Raw genomic sequence first — 20,692 nt, 5'->3', positions numbered from 1 at the left:
ACTATTCAATCAACAACACCACATAGTCCCACAAGCATCTTTGGATACAGCTCTGGAGGCTCCCGAGAATTGAGCATCACTGAGACCAGCTCCATCAACCCAGGCACTTTAGAGCATGAGCCCCATTGCCTCTGACCGTCTCCCACTGAATAGCCAGCTTGGTTGGCTGGGAATCACCAGGGTACTCTCAGGCCTCCAGAGCACTGCTTGGAAGGCCAAACACAAAACAAAAGTGAATTTTACTACATGTAGCACTGTCCTCCCATTGTTTATCGATTTGCTCGAGTGAGCCCAGTAATGTCTCCATTGTGAGACTTGTACTGTTCTTTGCATATCGAATACATCATGGGGAGCTTGCCACGCTCTGCCAGGTGGGCGGGATACTCTCAGTAGCTTGCTGATTTCTCCGAGAGGGGCAGAGAAATCGAAACCGGGTCAGCCTCGTGTCAGCACAACCCACTGTGCTATCGCTACAGCCCTTACTACATGTAAATAAAGAAAATAAATCCATAATAGTTGTGCCATGAGAGGCATTACGAGATGGTTTTTCAGCTCCCAATCCTTCCAGTGACTTTCACTATAATTTTACCGTAGAGAGAAAGGGCCGTTGGCCTTAACCAGCCCTGAATAAGTTCTACTGCTTATGTTGTATGTCTACCATCCAGCTAAAAGGGGAGGGGGGGGGGATAAGTAATCTTTTGAACTTCAGTTTTCTTTTTTATTACACATTTTATTGATTTCATTGATCTATTACTTTTTACTTATATACTTATTTATATGTTTACTATATTATACTGGCTGACTTCGACCATGAGTGTGGAAAGGTCGGACTACAGCTGAATCTCACGAAGACAATGTATATGAGAAACGGTCACATTCCTGACATTCCATTTGCTCTCAATGGAACGAACATCTCTGAATGCAACAGTTATGTGTACCTAGGTCGAGAAGTCAACATGACTAATGACCTGGCACCTGAGTTGCGCAGGAGGACAAGAGTGGCTTGGAACGTCTTCAACAGCTTCAAAGAAATAGCTAAGAGGACAAAGAACCTCTGGATCCAGGCACATCTCTTCAATACCACTGTTCTTCCGGCCTTAACATACGCCTCAGAGACCTGGGCCCTACAAAAACATAATGAGAACGCTATTTGGGTCTCCCAAAGAGGAATCGAAAGAGCTATGCTTGGAGTATCACACTTCACTCAAATGAGAGAAGAATCTGGAGTTCCGATCTCTGTTGACGATCAAGAATCAGGAACGCTGTCTCATTTGCCAAGTCGTCAAAAATCAGATGGGCTGGACACGTAATGAGATTTGGAGAGACCACTGGACTAGAACCGTTACCAACTGGATCCCACAGGATGTCAAAAGATCGTGTGGCCGCCCACCTACAAGATGGTCAGACTTCTTCATCAAGACCCTGAACAATTGGTTTGATTGAGGCTCTTCGTGTTCCTAGAACGAACAGATGCCATTGGGCTAAACTAGTACGCGATAGGGACAAATGGAGACGTTACTGGCACCCACTCAAGCAACTCGATGAGTAACGGGATGTCAAGTGATCATCTGATTATACTATTTCAGCTTTGCATCCTTCTATGCGTATAGCACTCTCTACAACCTCCACCAAAGTTCGAAAGACACCCAACTACCAAAAACATTGCTCTTCCTCTCCCTCCCATTTTCTTTGCCTTTTCCCAGGGTGATTAAGATAGTTTTCATCTAGGCTTGAAATTTTTTTTTTGCCAATTCCTTTGTTTTATTTATATTCCATATATAAGTGAAATCATCGGCAATTTTCTTTCAATTGCTTCCTTACTCCATTTACCATGATCAACTCAAATTTTAGGGAAAAAAGAAAAAGTACCATCTCTTTTAATGGTAGATTAATATTCCAGTTCATAACCATACTACAGCTTCTTTATCATGAACCTGAGTCAATGTTCTGGGTATTTTAAATGATGTAATTATGAACATAAGGGAACAAATATATTTTCAAAATGTGTTTTCATATCCCTGGGTTAAATTCCTATGATCATGGGATCATATGGAATTTTCCTTTTTTTTTCTTTTGGGTCACATCTGGCATTGCAGAGGGGTTACTCCTGGCTCATGCACTCAGAAATTACACCTGGAGGTGCCCAGGGAACCATATGGGATGCTGGGAATCAAAACCAGGTTGACTGCATGCAAGGCAAACACCCTACCTGCTGTGCTACTGCTCCAGCCCCTGGAATTTTCCTTTTTTAAAGAAAGAAAATTCCATACTGTCTCTCAGAGAGACTGCATTAGTTGACATTCCCATCAACAGTGTAGAAGAGTTCTTTTTTCTTAGATTGTTGCCACATTTGTTGTTTTTTTCTTTTTGATATAGGACATTCTCATGGATATGAGGTTATATCTTATAGTGGTTTTAATTTATTTTATTATTATTATTATTATTTGCATTTTGGGTCACACCCAGCGATGAACAGGGGTTACTCCTGGCTCATGCACTCAGGAATTACTCCTGGTGGTGCCTGGGGGACCATATGGGATGCTGGGAATCAAACCCTGGTCGGCCCCATGCAAGGCAAAAGCCCTACCTACTGTGCTATCTCCAGCTCGTGATTTTAAATTTATATTTCCCTGATAATGAGATGTTGAGCATCTTTTCCAAGTTTCTGTGGACCATCTATATGTCTTCTTTGAATGGTGTCTATAAAGATCCTTTGCCCATTTATTTGCTAGGGTTAACTTGCTCGATTTTTATAGTTGAGTTTTGTGAGTTCATCACAATGAGTATATGTGTTCATTCACGTAAATATAATGAGCAAGTTTATTTTCTCCCATTTGCTGAGTTGCCTTTTGTTTTTGTGCTATTTTCTTTCATTCTATTAAAGCTTTTAAATTTAATGTAGGAGCCAGTAGGTTGAGTATTTGCCTTGCATGCAGCTGACCTGGGTTCAATCCCCAGCATCCATATGGTTCCCTCTGCACTACCAGGAGTGATTCTTGAGTGCAAAGTCTGGAGCAACCATTGAGCATCACCATGTATGACCTAAAATGCCTAAATAAATAAATTTGATGTTGATGTCGTACCATTTATATATTCTTGCTTTAATTTCTTTTGCAATAGGATTTAAGGCAACCAATATATACATCTCTAAGCTGAAGTCCTAGAGTATAACAATTTTCTTCTATGTATGTTATGGGCTGGAGTAATAGCACAGTGGCAGGGCATTTGCCTTGTGCATAGCCAGCCCGGCAAAGCCAGGTTCAATTCCTTCACCCCTCTCAGAGAGCCTGGCAAGCTACCCGTGATGTATTCAATATGCCAAACACAGTAACAACAACTCTCAAAATGGAGACGTTACTGGGCCCGCTCGAGCAAATCGATGTTATGGTTCAGTTCTAATATCCAAGTCTTTCACTCTGAGATTCTGAGATTTTTGAATTGTGATAGTGCTTCTTTCTTTCTTTCTTTCTTTCTTTCTTTCTTTCTTTCTTTCTTTCTTTCTTTCTTTCCTTCCTTTCTTCCTTCCTTCCTTTCTTTTTCTCTCTCTTCCTTCCTTTATTCCTTTCTCTCCCTTCCTTCCTTTCTTTTCTTTTCTTTCTTTTTCCCTCCCTTCCTTCCTTCCTTCCTTTCTTTTCTTTTCTTTCTTTTTCCCTCCCTCCCTTCCTTCCTTCCTTCCTTCCTTCCTTCCTTCCTTCCTTCCTTCCTTTCTTTTCTTTCTTTTTCCCTCCCTTCCTTCCTTCCTTCCTTCCTTCCTTCCTTCCTTTCTTTTCTTTTCTTTCTTTTTCCCTTCCTTCCTTCCTTTTCTTTTCTTTCTTTTTCCCTCCCTCCCTCCCTTCCTTCCTTTCTTTTCTTTTCTTTCTTTTTTCCTTCCTTCCTTCCTTTTCTTTTCTTTTCTTTTCTTTTCTTTTCTTTCTTCTTCCCTCCCTCCCTCCCTTCCTTCCTCCCTCCCTCCCTCCCTTCCTTCCTTCCTTCCTTCCTTCCTTCCTTCCTCCCTCCCTCCCTTTCTTTTCTTTTCTTTACTTTTCTTTCTTTTTCCCTCCCTCCCTCCCTCCCCCCTCCTTCCTTCCTTCCTTCCTTCCTTCCTTCCTTTCTTTTCTTTTTTTTCCTTCCTTCCTTCCTTCCTTCCTTCCTTCCTTCCTTCCTTCCTTCCTTCCCTCCCTCCTTCCTTTCTTTCTTTGATTTTTTTGCATGTGACTGCTCAGAAGCTACATCTCCTCCATTCTGCATTGGCTCCTTGATATATTAAATGTTCTCATATGTGTGACTTTATTTTTTTTTATTTGGAGGACACACCTAGCAGCCCTCAGGGCTTACTCCTGGCTCTGAGCTCAGGGATCACTCCTGGCAGCTCGGGAGACCACATGGGGTGCTAAGGATAAAACCCTGTTCGGCCACATACAAGGCAAGTGCCCTACAAACTGTGGACTATCACTCTGGCCTCATGTGTGACTTTATTTCTTGGATTTCTATTATATTCCATTGGTCCATATGGACCTTTTTTGTACTTTTAAATAATATTGCTTTTTAATATAGTTTGAAATCAGAATGTGATCCCTTTACTTGTGTCCTCCCAGAAGAGCTCTGCTAATTGGAAGAACCTGGGTTTCTTATCTTTAAATTGGAGATATTAATGTTAACTCAATATATTTGATTAATATTAAAAATTAACATTAACTTTACATTGCATAATGTAAGAAAATGGTACTGGAGTGATAGCACAGTGGTAGGGCATTTACCTTGCACGTGGCCGACCCAGGTTTGATTCTTTCATCCCTCTCGGAGAGCCTGGCAAGCTACTGAGAGTATCCCGCCCTGACGACAGAGCCTTGCAAGCTCCCCATGGCGTATCCGATATGCCAAAAACAGTAACAACAAGTCTCACGATGGAGATGTTATTGGTGCCCGCTCAAGCAAATAGATGAACAGCCGTAGGATAGTGCTACAGTGCTACAGTACAATATAAGAAAACAGTACTACTGTGCCGGTACATAGTATACATAGGTTTAAATATCCCAGTTTCCCTGTCCCACTCTTCAATTAACCATCCAGCTCAGTATATGTTGCCAGAAAATTGAAATAAAATTCCAAATCAAATGAGACATTTAGATTTAATGAGCTAAGGTGGGTCAGAGAGATAGTATAGCAGATAACAGATACAGTCTTTGTCTTGTGAATTCAACCTGCGTTTGATCTCAGGCATTGCATTTGTGCCCCAGAGCACTACCTGGAGTAATCCTTGAGCACATAATCCGTAATAAGTCCTGTGCACCCTTGGACGTGGCCCAGAAACCCAAACTAAAACAAAACAATAAATGAGCAGGGGTGAGGGGGACAGTTGATCTTGGAAATTGTTTAATTCCAGAGTATACTACCTCAATGATGATCAACATTTGATCCCTGGAATAGCATTAATTGGGTACTTGTTAGAGAAAGGAATTTGGGGGTAAGACCCCAAACTAATAAAATAGAAACTTTGTAATGAAGCTTCACTATCAATTATAACTGGTTATTATGGATACATGCTAGTGATAACTAACTGATTAGCACCAAAAATCTCCCATTTTGATGTATGTTGAATATCTAATATAAGGAAGCACCATTTAAAAGACTTCTGTAAACCAAAGCCATTCCTGCAGATTACTGGTTTTTAAACAGTATTAAAACATACTGGTGTGTGAAGACATGTCTGATTGGTTATGATATATACTGCCAGAAATTTGCAACCAATTCGTTCAACAAATTCATTCATCAGCTAGTTGGAGAGTGTCTGTATGCCTCAGGCAATGCTCTAGGTTGCACTAACAGAAAACCTTAAATGATGCAATCAGGGCCAGTAATTGGTTGATTAATCAAAAATGCTGGTTAAAGATGGAATCCTAAAACATGGCACATTAAAAATGTGTATTTACATAAAACATAAATGGATATTTACTTGTTCATCTTTTGATTCAAGACAAAAACGGGGTGGGGCTAGAGAGATAATGTAGGGGTTATGGAGCCTGCCTGACTTGTGACTGACCCGGGTTCCATCCCAGACATTGTATATACCCCATAAACAACACCAAGAGTAAGACCTGAATACTGGCAGGCATGGCCCAAGAACAAACAAAATAATTTTTTTTAAGTTGCCAGTGTTGCATCCTATCTCATCCATAACACATCATTTATATTTTTTAGTTTGGATTTAAATTAAAAGACATTTTGGAAAACAATCTGCACATGAGTGCTCTGTATTTTTTCCTCTACTTTGTAGGCTTTTAAAGTTGTCCTGCTCAAATTAATATGTGAATTTATTTTTAGTTACTCACATTTATTTTCATCAAGTTATATCCAACTTAGTTTGCATAATAGCAACATCTTTCTTTTAGCACTCACATTTCATCGGTTTATGTAATAATGAATCAACTGATGTAATTACAATAACAAGTACAGCTAGCATATACAGGCTTGGGAACCCAACCAAACCGACTATTGGAAGCTATAACATTCCGCCCCCTCTTTGGAACAGAACTTTTTCTGTAGCTACAAGAGTCTTCCATGCTGTAGGTAGTGGGGAGTTTCGGCAAGGGGGTGGAGGACATAGGTCAATCCATGATTAGGTTTAGTATGGAGAGTTATAGGGGGTGGCAGGGGAAATCCTGCTTATGAGACCCCACTGGGGACGTTTCCTGCCCTTTTCTCTTAAGTAATATCTTTCTGAATTCAGCAGGGAGAAGGTTGGGGAGAGGATGGATATAAGAGCCTTTCCAGATTATTTAAGGAAGTCCAAACTAATTCCTATATGTGCAACGGAACTGGGAAGAGAGTACAGGATCAGTATACTCAATTCAATCTGGGTACTACATTATCCTTAAGTTGTGTATAGGCCTGAAGTCAGCCCTGCAGAAGCAGGTGTGGTCCTGGATGTCTCAGAACTCCACCTGGGTGGTCCAGGTGATCCCCTGCAACTGAGCAGTTCAAGAACCAACAGTCTGGTAGGTTTAGAATAGCACAGTATAGCCCCTGGGCTACTGTGCACTACTTGGCAAACTTCCTTGCAAAAAAATAAATAAATTATGTATATATATTTAATGTATATGAGTCAATACTATTTCTGCAATAGGCCCTTTTGACTCACATTGCATCTGGTTTTCTCAATAGGAAGCTGCAGAGCTAAGGTTGGTTGGGGGGAGAGGGGGCTAGAGAAATAGTATGGCAGGTAGGGTACTTGCAAGCAGCCCACCCGGGTTCAATCCCAGGCATCCCATATGGTCGCCTGAACATGTTAGGAGTAATTCCCAATTGCAGAGTCAGGAGTAACCCTTGAGCACTGCCAGGTGTGACCAAAACCAAAAAACAAAAACACAAAAAGAATTAAGGTTGGTCACCCCAGTCCGGTGGTAGTTATCACCCATTTAAGTGGTTTAAGTAATAAAAGATTAAATAATGGATTAAATGTGGGACTTGCAAACAGTTTGGTTCTACATCAACAACACTACAACCACCCTTCCCCTCAGGGAGGTTGTATCAGTGATCCATTGTCACAATAGTGGTGTGTAAAAAGCCAGCTCCAAACTTACAAGAGCCAATTGTTACTGCTCCTAGTTACTGCTCCTACTGTTCCTGACCTAGCCTGGATAGTCTACTGCTCTGGACCAATCAGGATGACCCCATTTGGGTTTTCCAGTGGATCTGCTTCAGGTCAAATGGAGGCCTGCTAGTGAAAATAGCATCTGTATGTGTAGCACTGCTCACTTAGTACAGTCTCTCCTCCGCCAGCTGGTTGCTTTCATGCAATGGCAAGGGTTTGAAGCAAGAAGAACACCAGTGACCTGGAGGGCAGGGCTCAGAACTGACAACCTGTCATTTCTCTTTCATTCTGTTGGCCAAAACAAGTCATGGGGTCAGTTCCAGGGATGGGGACGGAGGCTATACATCCAGGAACAGTAAAGGACATACCAACGGAGGTGGCTAGAGAGTAAATATTGAGATGACATTGGCAATTTTCCATCAGAGATGCATTAATAGTGATAAGAAAAGGATGAAGTCTGAACAATGACATGCAAATTTTATTTTTTATCCTTACAAATTTTATTACAGCACTGTGAGTTACAAAGTTATTTATAGTTGGGTTTTTGACACATGTAAATTTTCTTTAATATTATCTGTCTAGAAGAAATCAAGACCTTAAAAAAAAAACATAAAGTCTAATATATCTATTGGACCAGCCCATATTCTTTTTATTTTTATAAAGTTATTCACAATATTTTATTACATTTAATATTACTTAATAGCACCACTACACTTTCCCACCACCACATTTCCATCCCAAACACCAAACACTGCCCCCCAAGCAGAACCGAAATCATTTATTTTGTATTGCTTGTTATGACTAATCTGCTAAAAATGAGATAAAATAGGTTTCTTAGAGGAAAGTGTGTGAAGATTGTTGAATTTCACCCAGGAGCCTTCTATAAGAGATTAGTAACATGTTGTTAAAAAGTTGAGACAAATGTGCTTATATATGTGTGTGTGTATCCCCCTCAGATTGGTTGCCTTCTACTTTAAACCCCAGCAAATGTGGGATCATACTCTTGGTATATTGGTGGTATAAAGTATGAGATGTCTAGGCATAAATTCACTCATGGATGAGGCTCATCTGAGCAATTGGGAAGCAGCTGTGAGTACAGCAGTGGTGGAATTCTGGAAGTTTTGGCTGCTGGGGCTGGCTCTGTTGGGGCAGGGAGGGACCTCATCTGCCCCCCCTCTAGATTGCCCCGAGTGAGACAGTCTGGCACGGGGTCTGGAGGCATGGCTATGAAATCAGCATATTCTTTTCATAAAATATACTTTTTTGAGAAAGGTAGTTGATTTATTTCACTACTATTTTTTCTTTCTTTTTTTTTTTGTTTTTTTGGTCACACCCAGCGATGAACAGGGGTTACTCCTGGCTCTTCACTCAGGAATTACTCCTGGCAGTGCTCGGGGGACCATATGGGATGCTGGGAATTGAACCCTGGTCGGCCGTTTGCAAGGCAAATACCCTACCCACTGTGCTATCACTCCAGTCCCTATTTCATTACTTCTGTGCTTGCAAAAGGCTTTGAGTCAGGGTAGTAGAATCCTCTAAGTAATGCACAGGAAATCTAGAGGCTAATCCCAGTGGTATATGCCCAGCTGACTTTGAGTTCTCCCCAGCCCTGGTGAAAAGAAAAAAAAAAAAGAAAGTCCTTGCTTTTTATAGTTCCCTACCTCACTTGAAAAACAACAACAAAAAAACCAAATGTATAACTCATTAGTTGTACTTTCTAGAGAAATGTTTATGGTTTCATCAAAATCTGTACCTTTCCAGGAAAGAGCACAATGGAAAAACAAAAAATTCAAATCCAGTTTTCTGCTATTCACATAGTTACAACCATGTCAGCTGGGAAATTAGTAAACTCAGAAAATCTGTGTTATTAGAGCTTCTATAGAGTGAACGTTTTTGAACATGAATGATTGAATCATTAAACATTTCATCTGTAATAATTTCCCACACAGGAGGATTTATTTAGCGATTCACTAAAGAGTTGCTGAGCAGCTATTAAAACACAGAAACAAAAGGCCAATGCACTAAAGCCACAGCACTACATAGTCAGGGATCAGCTATGGATTAAGCAAAATTATCAAAAAGATGTGCATATGAGAGCATACGATCTTTCTTCCGCTGTTGCCTCCACCCACCCATAATGCTTTCTTGAGTAGTGCTTTGTTGTCAGGCTTTCAATTTGTGTGTGTGTGTGTGTGTGTATCATACTAAGAGTTGCATTTCTCGACATCCTCAGCCTTTAAGACCCAAGGTCCCACTAGAGTTTATAATGTCATAACCCCACACATTAACACATGGGTATCTTTCATAGCAAAACGCAAGGAAGCCCAGAAAGAAAAAACTCAAAAGGCTGAGTTCATGCTTTTCCTGTTAGAGGCCCCAGGTTTGTTCCTGGGCACTGTTTGGTCCCCTGAGCACTAGTGGGAGCACCCTGAGCACAGAGTAAAGAATGGTCTCCAACCACCACTAGGTGTGGCACAAAAACTAACAAACAAAAATGCCAGGGAAAGCTTTGCTTCATCTGAGGAACGAGTTTGTTAATTATGCAAGTTAACCTAGCTAGCAGATATATTTTCTTGGTTGCTTGAATTATCTGAGTTTTGCAGTCAATGATCAAGTCAACTGTACTGTACCTATGTTTGTCACCATTTATTACTTTTTTACTCCCTCAGTTTTTTTCTTTTTTAGATTTTTTGGGTCACACCTGGCGATACACAGGGGGTGCTCCAAGTTCTGCACTAAGGAATTACTCCTGGCGGTACTCCGGGGACCATATGGGATGCTGGGAATCGAAAGCTGGTCGGCCCCATGCAAGGCAAATGCCCTACCTGCTTTAATATTGCTCCAGCCCCATGCTCCCTCATTTTAATTATTTTTTTTCTTTTCAGAGTTGTGAAATGAATCCAGGGATTCATACAGGCATAGCAAGCACTCTGCCTCTGAGTCCCCTTTCTCTTGATCTTAATCATATATCTTGAACTCAATCTTGCTGGATCCTGGATCCTGATAAATGTATATGTATATATATACACATGTATACATACATATATATATACATGTATATATACACAATTATATATGTTTATGGAGCAATAGCACAGCGGGTAGGGCATTTGCCTTGCACATGGCTGACCCAGGTTTGATTCCTCCATCCCTCTCGGAGAGCCCAGCAAGCTACCAAGAGTTTCCCACCCGCTCAGCAGAGCCTGGCAAGCTCCCTGTGGTGTATTGGATATGCCAAAAACAGTAACAACAAGTCTCATAATAGAGATGTTACTGGTGCCTTTTCAAGCAAATCGATAAACAATGGGAGGACAATGCTACAATGCTACAGAGAAATTATTTTTAATATCTGACATGGAAAAATATACTTGGATAAGTAATTGTGAGAAATTCCCATTATGACACTGAACTCATGATAGAGTAATCAGAATGTAGATTTGATGAGCCAGTACTTCTATCCAATGAAACAATACTGTAACCATGCCATGGAAGAAATGTTTGAGAACTTTTACTCACAGTGGATTGTTTCTGTCCTGGGTGTGAATCTGATGACAGCTTCTTAAAAAGTTTTCCATTTTCACTCAAGAAATTCAGGAACCTGCAGCCAAGTTTCCATGGGGTCATGACCCACAGCTTAAGAAACTAGTTCAGTACTTCTTCACCCTTGATGTGCATACATAGAAATCTCTGAGACTCTTAGAGGATGACAGATTCTGATTTAGAAGTTCTGGGTCAGGGACCTAAGAATCCAAACAGCTATCAAGCTCATAGGTGATGCCAGGGCTCCTGGTTCTCTGATGGCATTCAGAAGAGCAAGAGTTTGAGTAGCACTGTTTAACTCTTTTACACCTGCAAACTCTCACCTGCTCTACATACTGGTCCACAGACCAGCAGTTGCAACAAAGGCAACAGCTCAGCTTTAAGCCCTTCTACATTTGTGGACTGGTGTTGGTTCATGGAAGTTGAAGGCCACTGAGTTAGAGTTCATAATATCCAGGGCTATGGTGAACTCAGTTTTGTTGTTGTTGTTGTTATTGTTTTTAGACCACAACTCATGGTGTTTGGGACTTATTCTTGGCTCTGTACCAGGATAACTCCTGGTGGAACTTGAGGTCCAGGGATTGAACCCAGATCAGCCACATACAAGGAAAGCACCCTACCCACTATATTGCTGCTTCAACCCTATAATTCTCTTTGAGGGTATAGGTCTGAGTTCCCATTCTACCCATTTATTTTGCCATTTTTCATAAGATATGGTTCCAAGAAAATCACCTATTTTATCCTGGATGGGGTATTTCACCCCACAGTTCCTGACAGATGATCCCAGCAGCCTGTCTTTGATTACTTTCACTATCTCCAAGGCAGATGATGACACTAAGAAACAAATCTTAGGAAAACACTGTGTGTCTTTCTGCTGACTCAAAATCAACTTCCTTCTAAACTACCACTGAACCAAGTCTTCTATCTGCAACATCTCAAGTCTGATCCCTCTTACTCAAATCCACCTTTGCAGCATTGCAGCTAGCTGCTAATCCTCCTATCCTTCAACTACAATTAAGTCCTCCCAATCCTTCAAAGGTTCCGCTTAAAGGTCTAAAGTTTTAGATTTTTCATCAGCTGTTTCTCTGTGTGGCTCAGTTTGTCAATATGTGTGGCACTGTAGCACTATCCTCCCGTTGTTCATCGATTTGCTGGAGCGTGCACCAGTAACATGTCACAATAAATTGTGAGACTTGTTGTTACTGTTTTTGGCATATCAAATACGTCATGGGTAGCTTGCCAGGCTTTGCTGTGTGAGCAAAATACTCTCGGTAGCTTGCTGGGCTTCTCCAAGAGGGGTGGAGGAATCAAACCCTGGTCAGCCGCATGCAAGGCAAATGCCCTACCCACTGTGCTATCGCTCCAACCATATACCCAAAGTATAAGCAGAGTTTCAAGGAGACCTTTGCAGAGCTTGGCTCATAGCAGCTGTGTTCACATAGCTCAAAGTGTGGAAATAGCCCCAATGTGCATGAATAAATGGACAGATAGACAAAATTTATCTATACTTACAATAAAATATTCCTCTGACACATACCATTTACATGAATAAAACTTGAGGATATTTTGCTAAGTAAGATTAGAGTCACAAAAGGACAGATGTTCTATGATTCACTTATATAATGTACCTGGATTAGTCAAACTCACAGAAATAGAATGGTGGTTGCCAAGGACTGGGGGAAAAGCAGAATGGGAAATGGCTTACAGAGTCAAGAATTTTAATATGAAATGGTGAAAATATCCTGGAGGATTGGTTTCATATCATTGTTAATGTACTAAAATATTGAAGTTTATACCTAAAAATAGTTATGATGGCAAATCTTGTGTGGATTTTTATAACAATAAATGGTAGAGCTAATCACAACCTTTCAATTGTATTAAAGCTAGTGCCAAAAATTCTGGGGCTACAATTTTCCCTTGATCGCTAACTCCCTACATTTCTAGTAAAGGAATCGTATTGCTTATTGCACTATTAAGCACATTGCAATATTACACTATTAGCATAATGTACTATTACACTACTGCACATTGCACTATTAAGACATACTGCATGTGATCTATTAAGCCCCTTAGATCCACATTCCATGAATTTCTACCAAATTACCCTAAAATAATGAAAATTATCTCTTTAGATTTTACCTTTCTTTGAAAAAATAATCCCAGAGAAGGTGACAGCTGTCTTTGGGAATTAAACTTCTTCCCTTATACCATCCTAAGTTTTTTATGCCTTAGTTTTATTTCCAAGAGAATGGGATTTTGATATTCTCAAATCATTTCTAAAGTATATTTGTGACTGTCTCCATGTCAGTAAGCCTATGTTATGATGACTAAGAATCTAGATTTATAGGTTGTACTTCTGCAATATTTCTGTACTCCAGCTAATGTTTCTTTCGCCATCTTTGAGTGCTCTTGGCATAAAAACAATAACAAAAACAACAACTATTTACCTTCCAAATGAAAAATGAAACATAAACATTGCAATCATCCACTTTTTTTATGTTCTTAATAACTTCTAATTTAGAGAAATCCATCAGTAAAGAAAACATTGGCTTGAGAACAAAAGTGTCAAACACAGACACAGTCTTGTAATTTATTGAAACCATTAACCCAAACATGAAATACTGATTCCAAAGCCCTGTGGCTTTGTGCTGCTGGCAGGTGTAATCACCTTCCTTTGACTCTCACATTTAGTATGTTTTGAAATTTTTTCAGATAACTGAATATATTTAGCTCTCCTTTTCCCAGGCTCTAGAGACTACTTTTTTCCCCCTCAGATCTGGCAGCAGATTTGGTTTTCACATATTTGGAAAATTGAGTGTAAATGAGATGAAAAAATACTCACCAAGTGAATGAATCATGCTGATTTCCAAATGTTACTTTCTCCTGAAAATGCAATTTCCAGTGGCTTTGAAGAGATTTTAAAAATATGTGAGTGTTCAATTATACTTCGCAATTAGATAAAATTATTGAATTTGGAGCATTCAACTGCACAAATGGATTAGGTGATTTATCTAAGGGCCAAATCATTCAAATATCAGTCAAAGAATTTACAACTGCATCGCCTCAAAAATGAGGAAGAATTATTTACAATTGCTCTGAGAATACTATTTAATTGTAACTTACACTTGGGAATTAACATTTTTCAAGAAGTTTCTCAACAAGAAAGAGCACATTTTGTAAGTAGATTTTTAAAATCCAGCTCCAATAAAATTATGAAAGCTCATAAAGAATAATAGGTTTTAATTCAAGTAGTAAAATGAGGAAATTAGTCCCATACTTCCTAGATTTTACATTTTGGGAATGTGTCTGTCTGTGTATTACTTTCTGTGATGGACTTGTTAAAGGAGATGTGACATGTAACTGTATTTGACCACATAATGGTTGCAAGACAGGATTGGCTAGATAAGCAAAAATATTACCAGAACACAAGGAAAACCCAAAACAATGTTCAAAATGAAGTTTAGGGCTAAGGACATAGTGCAGGAGGTAAGTTGCTTTGCCTTACATGTGGCAGACAGAGATTCAAACTCTCTGTACCACAAGATGTCCCATGAGCACTGTCAGGGATTACCCCTGAGCACAGAGTTAGGAATACCCCCTGAAAACGGTGTGTGGATCTAAAACAAAAGTCAAAAATTAAGTTCACACAAACTTACTATTGACAATGCATAATATTCACAGTTGTCTTTTTAAAAGAAAATTCAGATTTCTTCCTATATGTTAAAATCAAGTTTTTGGAGGAAAAATGGTTAAACCTTTTCAACTTATGCTTGAATGTATAAGTTTGTAGTTTATTTATGGTTGCTGAAGGAACTAAAACTTATTACAGGCTTTTTAACGTTGAATTTGTTGACCATAGTTTTTTTCTTTAGAACTTCTTGTGATGTGGAAGAATAAAAATTATTCATGGGAATAGCTAAATATTCAGGAGCTGTGCTTTCTTGGGCAGTTAGCTGACTGAGCAGAGTTTATGGGGACTGACTTTTTTTTTTTTTTTGCAAGAGTAATGTGGTAGAACAGAGAAGAACTTGCAGGACGTAATGTAAGAGATGTAAGCATCTCTTGACTCTGGAAAAGACAGAATATATCGTATGTTTTTCCATGGAAGAGTTTGTTGAACCACTTTAACGACTTTACAAATCTGAAGCAAAGAGATATTAAAGGACATTTTCCCTGGCTCTTTTTGTCTGTATCTTCCTAATTTAGTGAAAAAAAAAATTGGGATGAAAAAGTATAAGAAAAAGACTCTTCTTGCTGTGTTTACTACCACAATCAACAATTATTATTATCCCTTACATAAATTGCTTCCACTCAGTTGTGCGTAAGTCTAATATTTTGGTGTTGACAGCCATATTCTTTGCACCCTATGCAATTCTTGGCAAAAATTCCCTGAACATTTTGTAATTAAAAAAAAAATTCAAGCACAGAGAAACTATTAACCAGTTTAATAAGACCACTGCCACTCTTACAGAATATACCTCAAGTATATCCCACTTAATTTTTACCCTTCTATCTTTCTAATCACTTAATGTATTTTGGCTATAAATTAGTTTTGCCCATTCTAGAACTTTATATTAATGGATTCAAACAGACTGTATTTGCCTTTAAAAACTCGGCATAAAACTTTTGATATCATCTTTGTTGCTTCAAGTAGCATAGTCTCAATAAATACTGACTTGCTGATTTTCTTCAGTGTCAATTAACCAGTATCTTATGCATTCAAAACAGTACAGTAAATGTACTGAAATTCAATTATAGCAGCTTGAACATCTTTCATTCTTACTGGGACTATAAAACTGCTATTTATTGGTGATTCACTAAAGAGAGGGAAAGTCTTGTAGAAAAATTAAAATGAAGCAGCATTTTGTTCATTTTCTTGTTGGGGGCAATAATCTTCCAATACTCAGGGCTTACTCCAGGCTGTGCTCGGGGGTCCATATGGAGTATCAGTGATAGGACCCAAGTTAGTCAAGTCCACGTGCAAGCATCTTATCCACATACTGTCTCTCTGGCCCCACAGTCACACCTATTTAAAATTAAAGATTCCCAAGGATGGTTATGATTTGAACATGAGGCAGACCAAAAATTGACCATAAGCCTTGCAGTTGTAGCTGTGCTACACATGGTTCTTTTTGCAACAAATTTTCATTTACTATAGTCCCAAAGACAGGTAGCATCTGGCAAAGGTGGAATCTGCATTTCCAAATTCTTTTGCAATTACTGCCTCATTTTCCAGGGAGGGAATCCGAGAACTGGTTGGGAGGAAATGCAGAATAAATCTTCCACTAGATGCGTGTTGTATTAAGTGTGCCTGGCTTTGGGGTTGGGGGTGGGGTGAGGGTGGATATTGGTCCATTAGAAGATTCCCAACTGAAAAACTTCAGGTGAATCCCCTCCAATCCATAAGTGTCTTTTCTAAAAGTGAGTGCCCATGCTCAAGCAAGGTGAAGGACATGGGGTTATCAGGCAGGAGAATGTTGTGTTTATGAGTGATTCTACATTCCTGCTAGGGTTAATCAGGCAGTTAAAACACAGCAGATTCCTATGTTTACTTATTAGTCCCACAGGCCACACTCACCTGTGGCTTCGGGGGCTACCTCACCTGCAGCCCAAATCACCACCCGGTAGCACCCTGGGATGAAGGGAGCGAGGGGTTGGGGCTAAATTCAAGGAACCCAACATTCAAACAGACACAGACCTGGGCAGTTCCAGCGAGCGTGTTTTAGGATCTCATCAGATTACAGAAATTGTGCTCCCCCAACTCCAGCATTTTCTTTTAAAACTAACTGGCAGCTCAATGAGGGGAAATTTGGAGGTAGAGGTGAATAGGGATGGTGGGGAGACATTCGTTTGGAGACTCTGGAGAGAAAAATCCAATGAAATTATAATTTCCAGCGGGGTGGATTTAGGATAATTGAGGAGAGCAAAACACGTCAAAAGCCCTCACGGTTTCTAGCGCCCAAGCCAAGCAGCGAACCTGTTCATTAGTCCCTTCCCAAACACAGACTGTCAATTCTCTTGCCAAGTGCCATGGAGATGGAACACTCGGAGGACCATTTCTTGGATTCAGATGCTCCATCATTTTGGTGGCTTTGAGCTAATCGGAAGGACAGTTGGCTAACTTGACTTGCCACAAGGATGCCATCTAGTCCTGGAAATACTGTTCATCAAGACCCCCGTGAAATGCAGTAAGTAAATAACCACTGACCGGCCCTTTCCTCTTAAAACCCAGCATGTTGGACGCTATTTCCCCTTGCCTGGAGGCAGCGCCCCGTGTTCCCGCAGCTCTGGGGAACTCGAACCACTTTCTGGGCCGGGAGTGGTCCCGCTTTCCCGCCAGGTACACCCAGGAGAAGGGCCAAGAACGTTGCCCACCTTGCAGCAGAAAGGAAATCTTTCCCCTAAAGCTGTCCCTCAAAAGCAGGCGGCAGGCTAGCCGACCGGGATTGGCAGAGGCTTCCGCCAGCCCGCGGCTGGCTTTGACCTTGGTTATGACCGGGAGTGTCGCTGTTAATTGCGAGGCCCGCCTCAAGGTGGAAGCGAGCGCGGGTTTCCATTTCCACCCCCCACCCAGAAGCCAGTTCTGGAGCGCAGCGAAGGCTCGAAAACTGCCTCCCAGGGGCTCCTCCCCAGCCGCCCAGCGAGCAGCTCGGAGGCCGCCTACAGGTGCCAGCCCGGCACTGCGGCCCCGGGAGCGGGACGAGGAGGGGGGCGGGGGGTGAGCCCGAGCCCCCCAGCATCTGGGCGGGCGCACAGTGCCCCCGCGCGCCCCCCGCCCCGCCCCCGCCCCCGCCGGGCGCGGTGGGGATGGGGAGCCGGCGGGAGCCCGGCGAGAGCCGTCCGGGCTCAGATTGGGGCGGGGGGGTGGGGCGAGGCCCAGGCTGCTGCCCCTCGCCTCTGCGGCAAGCCTGGCTCCGGGAAAGTTTGCCAAAGTTCCCAGCAGCGCCAGCCCAGGTCGCCTCCGCGGGGCGAGCCGACGGCGGCCAGCGCGCCAGCCCCGCCGCCGCCGCCGCCAGCAGCGCGCTCGGGGCGGCCCGGCTCGCGGGAACGGGCCGGACTCCCTGCGGGCCGGCCCTCCTCTGGGGGCGAAAGCCGCAGCTGACGCAGGCGGCTTGGAAGGCGGAAGCTGCCCCGCTCCGGCCGCTCCGGCCGTGCCGCGGCGCCCGCACCTGGGGCCCCGACGGGCGGGCAGCGGCGCCCGGCCCCGGGCGCCCGACGGAGGCGGCGGTGCACGCCGCCCCCCAGGTCCTCCACATGGCACTGCGCGCGTCCCTGAGCAACGGCCCTGGCCCGGGTCCTCCCCGCGCGCTCCCGCCCACCGCGCCTGGCCCCGGACGCCCCGGAGCAGGCTGTGCGGCGGGGTCCGGGAAACAGCGAGCAGGACGGGGCGCGTCTGACGCGTCCCTAACCCCCCAGCCCCTTCCAAGTTCCTCTGGGCACTCCCCCTCCCATCAAACGGAGGAAGGGGGCGTGCCCGGATGGACACGCCCCTCATGAATATTAATAGCCGCGCATGCGCCTGTCGGGTGCGCTGGGTAGAGGTGGCCAGCTCGCGCCGCGGCTCCCAGACGGGCTCTGCGAGTCCCTCTCCGAGAGCCGGGTGGGCACGCGTCATTGTGTTACCTGCGGCTGGCCCGCGAGCTGGGCTCGGGGTTGCTTTTTTTTTTTCTTCCCTCCCTTTCTCCTTTCTATGCAGCTGATCTGAAAGGGAATAAAAGGCTGCACATAACCATAATAATAAAAGAAGGGGAGCGCGATAGAAGGAAAGAAAGCCGGGAGGTGGAAGAGGAGGGGGACGCCTCAAAGAAGCGATCAGAATAATAAAAGGAGGCCGGGCCCTTTGCCTTCTGGAACGGGCCGCTCTTGAAAAGGGCTTTTGAAAAGTGGTGTTGTTTTCCAGTCGTGCATGCTCCAATCGGCGGAGTATATCAGAGCCGGGACGCGGCGGCCGCAGGGGCAGCGGCGACGGCAGCACCGGCTGCAGCAGCGGCGGCGAGAGCAGCAGCGCGAGCACCAGCGGCGGCGGCGGCGTCCCGAGTGCCCGCGGCGCGCGGCGCAGCTATGCGGTCCCCACGGACGCGCGGTCGGCTCGGGCGCCCCTTGAGCCTCCTGCTCGCTCTGCTCTGCACTCTGCGAGCCAAGGTAGGAGTCTGCGGGGCCTCCCTCCCGACCCGCCCTCTCCGCTCCCTCGCGGCGCCGGGACGCCGGCGGTGGAGCGCCCCGAGCCGGCTCCGGAGCCCTCGGGCGCGCGGCTCCCCGGCGGGCCCGCAGCCGACGGGGCTTGCCCCTCGGCGGGTTAGAGCCCTCGGTCTCCTCCCCCCACACCCCCCAACGTCGCGCCCTCCGGGCCGGGCGGACGAGCTCCTATTCCCGGCCCTCGGGGCTGGCGTCGGATTTCGCTCGCCGGTGCTCGTTAACGCTGGGAATCACGTTGAGTCGTGGCACTCCGTGGGCCGAAATTGCTTTCCCTGAGCGCTCGGGGGTCTCGTAGGGGCGGGCGGGTGGGTCTCCGGAGTTTGCTCCTTTCCCCCGCCCCGAGGAAAACCAGTTTCTCCCTCGCTCATCTCCCCCCTCCCTCGCCGGCAGGTGTGCGGGGCCTCGGGGCAGTTCGAGTTGGAGATCCTGTCCATGCAGAACGTGAACGGGGAGCTGCAGAACGGGAACTGTTGCAGCGGCGCCCGGAACCCGGGGGACCGCAAGTGCGCCCGCGACGAGTGCAACACGTACTTTAAAGTGTGTCTCAAGGAGTACCAGTCCCGCGTCACGGCCGGGGGGGCGTGCAGCTTCGGCTCGGGGACCACGCCTGTCCTCGGGGGCAACAGCTTCAACCTCAAGGCCAGCCGCGGCACCGAACGCAACCGCATCGTGCTGCCTTTCAGTTTCACCTGGCCGGTGAGTGGACGGGGCGGGAGCGCCCGGCGGCTCGGAAGCCCGTGACCGCGCGCCGGCTCGTCCGGGGCGCGTGGGGATTTACAGGCTCGAAAGTGGGGGCGCCGAAAGGGGGGGGGGGCACGGCGGGGTGCGGGCGCCGAGATTCTCCAGAGGAGTCTCGGTAGGCAGGCCCCGTCCCCACTGCTGATTGTTAAGCGCACGGAAAAATGAGGCGTCCCCCCACCCCCAAACGTGGTGGAGCAAAAAAAAAAAAAGTTCCGAGGAAGGAAGGCCGGTTTCAGCTCGCCGCGGGAAGGCCCGGGCCGGGAGTTCGCCCTGGAGCCGGGAGGTCATTAGCGATCTCTTTGCTGAACCAATTAAGCCTGATGCGCCGGGGCCGGGGCCGGGACCGGGGCGCAGCTCTGGCCTTCGCAACGCCGTCCAAATTGGCACCCTCCCCTTTTCCGTGAGCGGCGGGGAGGGCGGGTGTGTCCTTCCTGAAGGGTGTGTGTGTGGAGGGGGGGGGGGGGAGTCCGTTTCCCGCTGCTCCCCGGAGATTTTGGTGCAAGTGGGGGCGCGCTCCGGGCTGAACCCGGGGGTGGCCTCCGCTAGGGGGCGGGGGGTGTCTCCGCGGCTCCTCGGGAGCTGCGGGCCCGGGAGCCTCCGCCCCCTGCCGGCCCCTTCCTGCCCTCGCCCCCGCGTGCTGGAGCC

General features: G+C 44.8%; 1 protein-coding gene across 1 annotated transcript in view; it reads left to right on the top strand.

Annotated features, from left to right (window-relative positions):
* The first annotated feature begins 18,657 nt into the window (after positions 1-18,657).
* The window catches only part of JAG1 (jagged canonical Notch ligand 1), a 37,985-nt gene continuing 35,950 nt past the window's right edge, over positions 18,658-20,692 (top strand). The window contains exons 1-2 of the mRNA XM_056121655.1: positions 18,658-19,252; positions 19,697-20,002. Coding sequence (XP_055977630.1) covers positions 19,172-19,252; positions 19,697-20,002 — 387 coding nt within the window. The 5' untranslated portion in view covers positions 18,658-19,171. The remainder of the gene's footprint in view (positions 19,253-19,696; positions 20,003-20,692) is intronic.

Source organism: Sorex fumeus, unplaced genomic scaffold, assembly GCF_029834395.1.
Source record: "Sorex fumeus unplaced genomic scaffold, SorFum_2.1 ptg000044l, whole genome shotgun sequence".
Classification (NCBI taxonomy): Eukaryota; Metazoa; Chordata; class Mammalia; order Eulipotyphla; family Soricidae; genus Sorex; species Sorex fumeus.
Note: the sequence above shows the minus strand (reverse complement) of the source record. Positions and strands in the feature narration are given on the sequence as shown.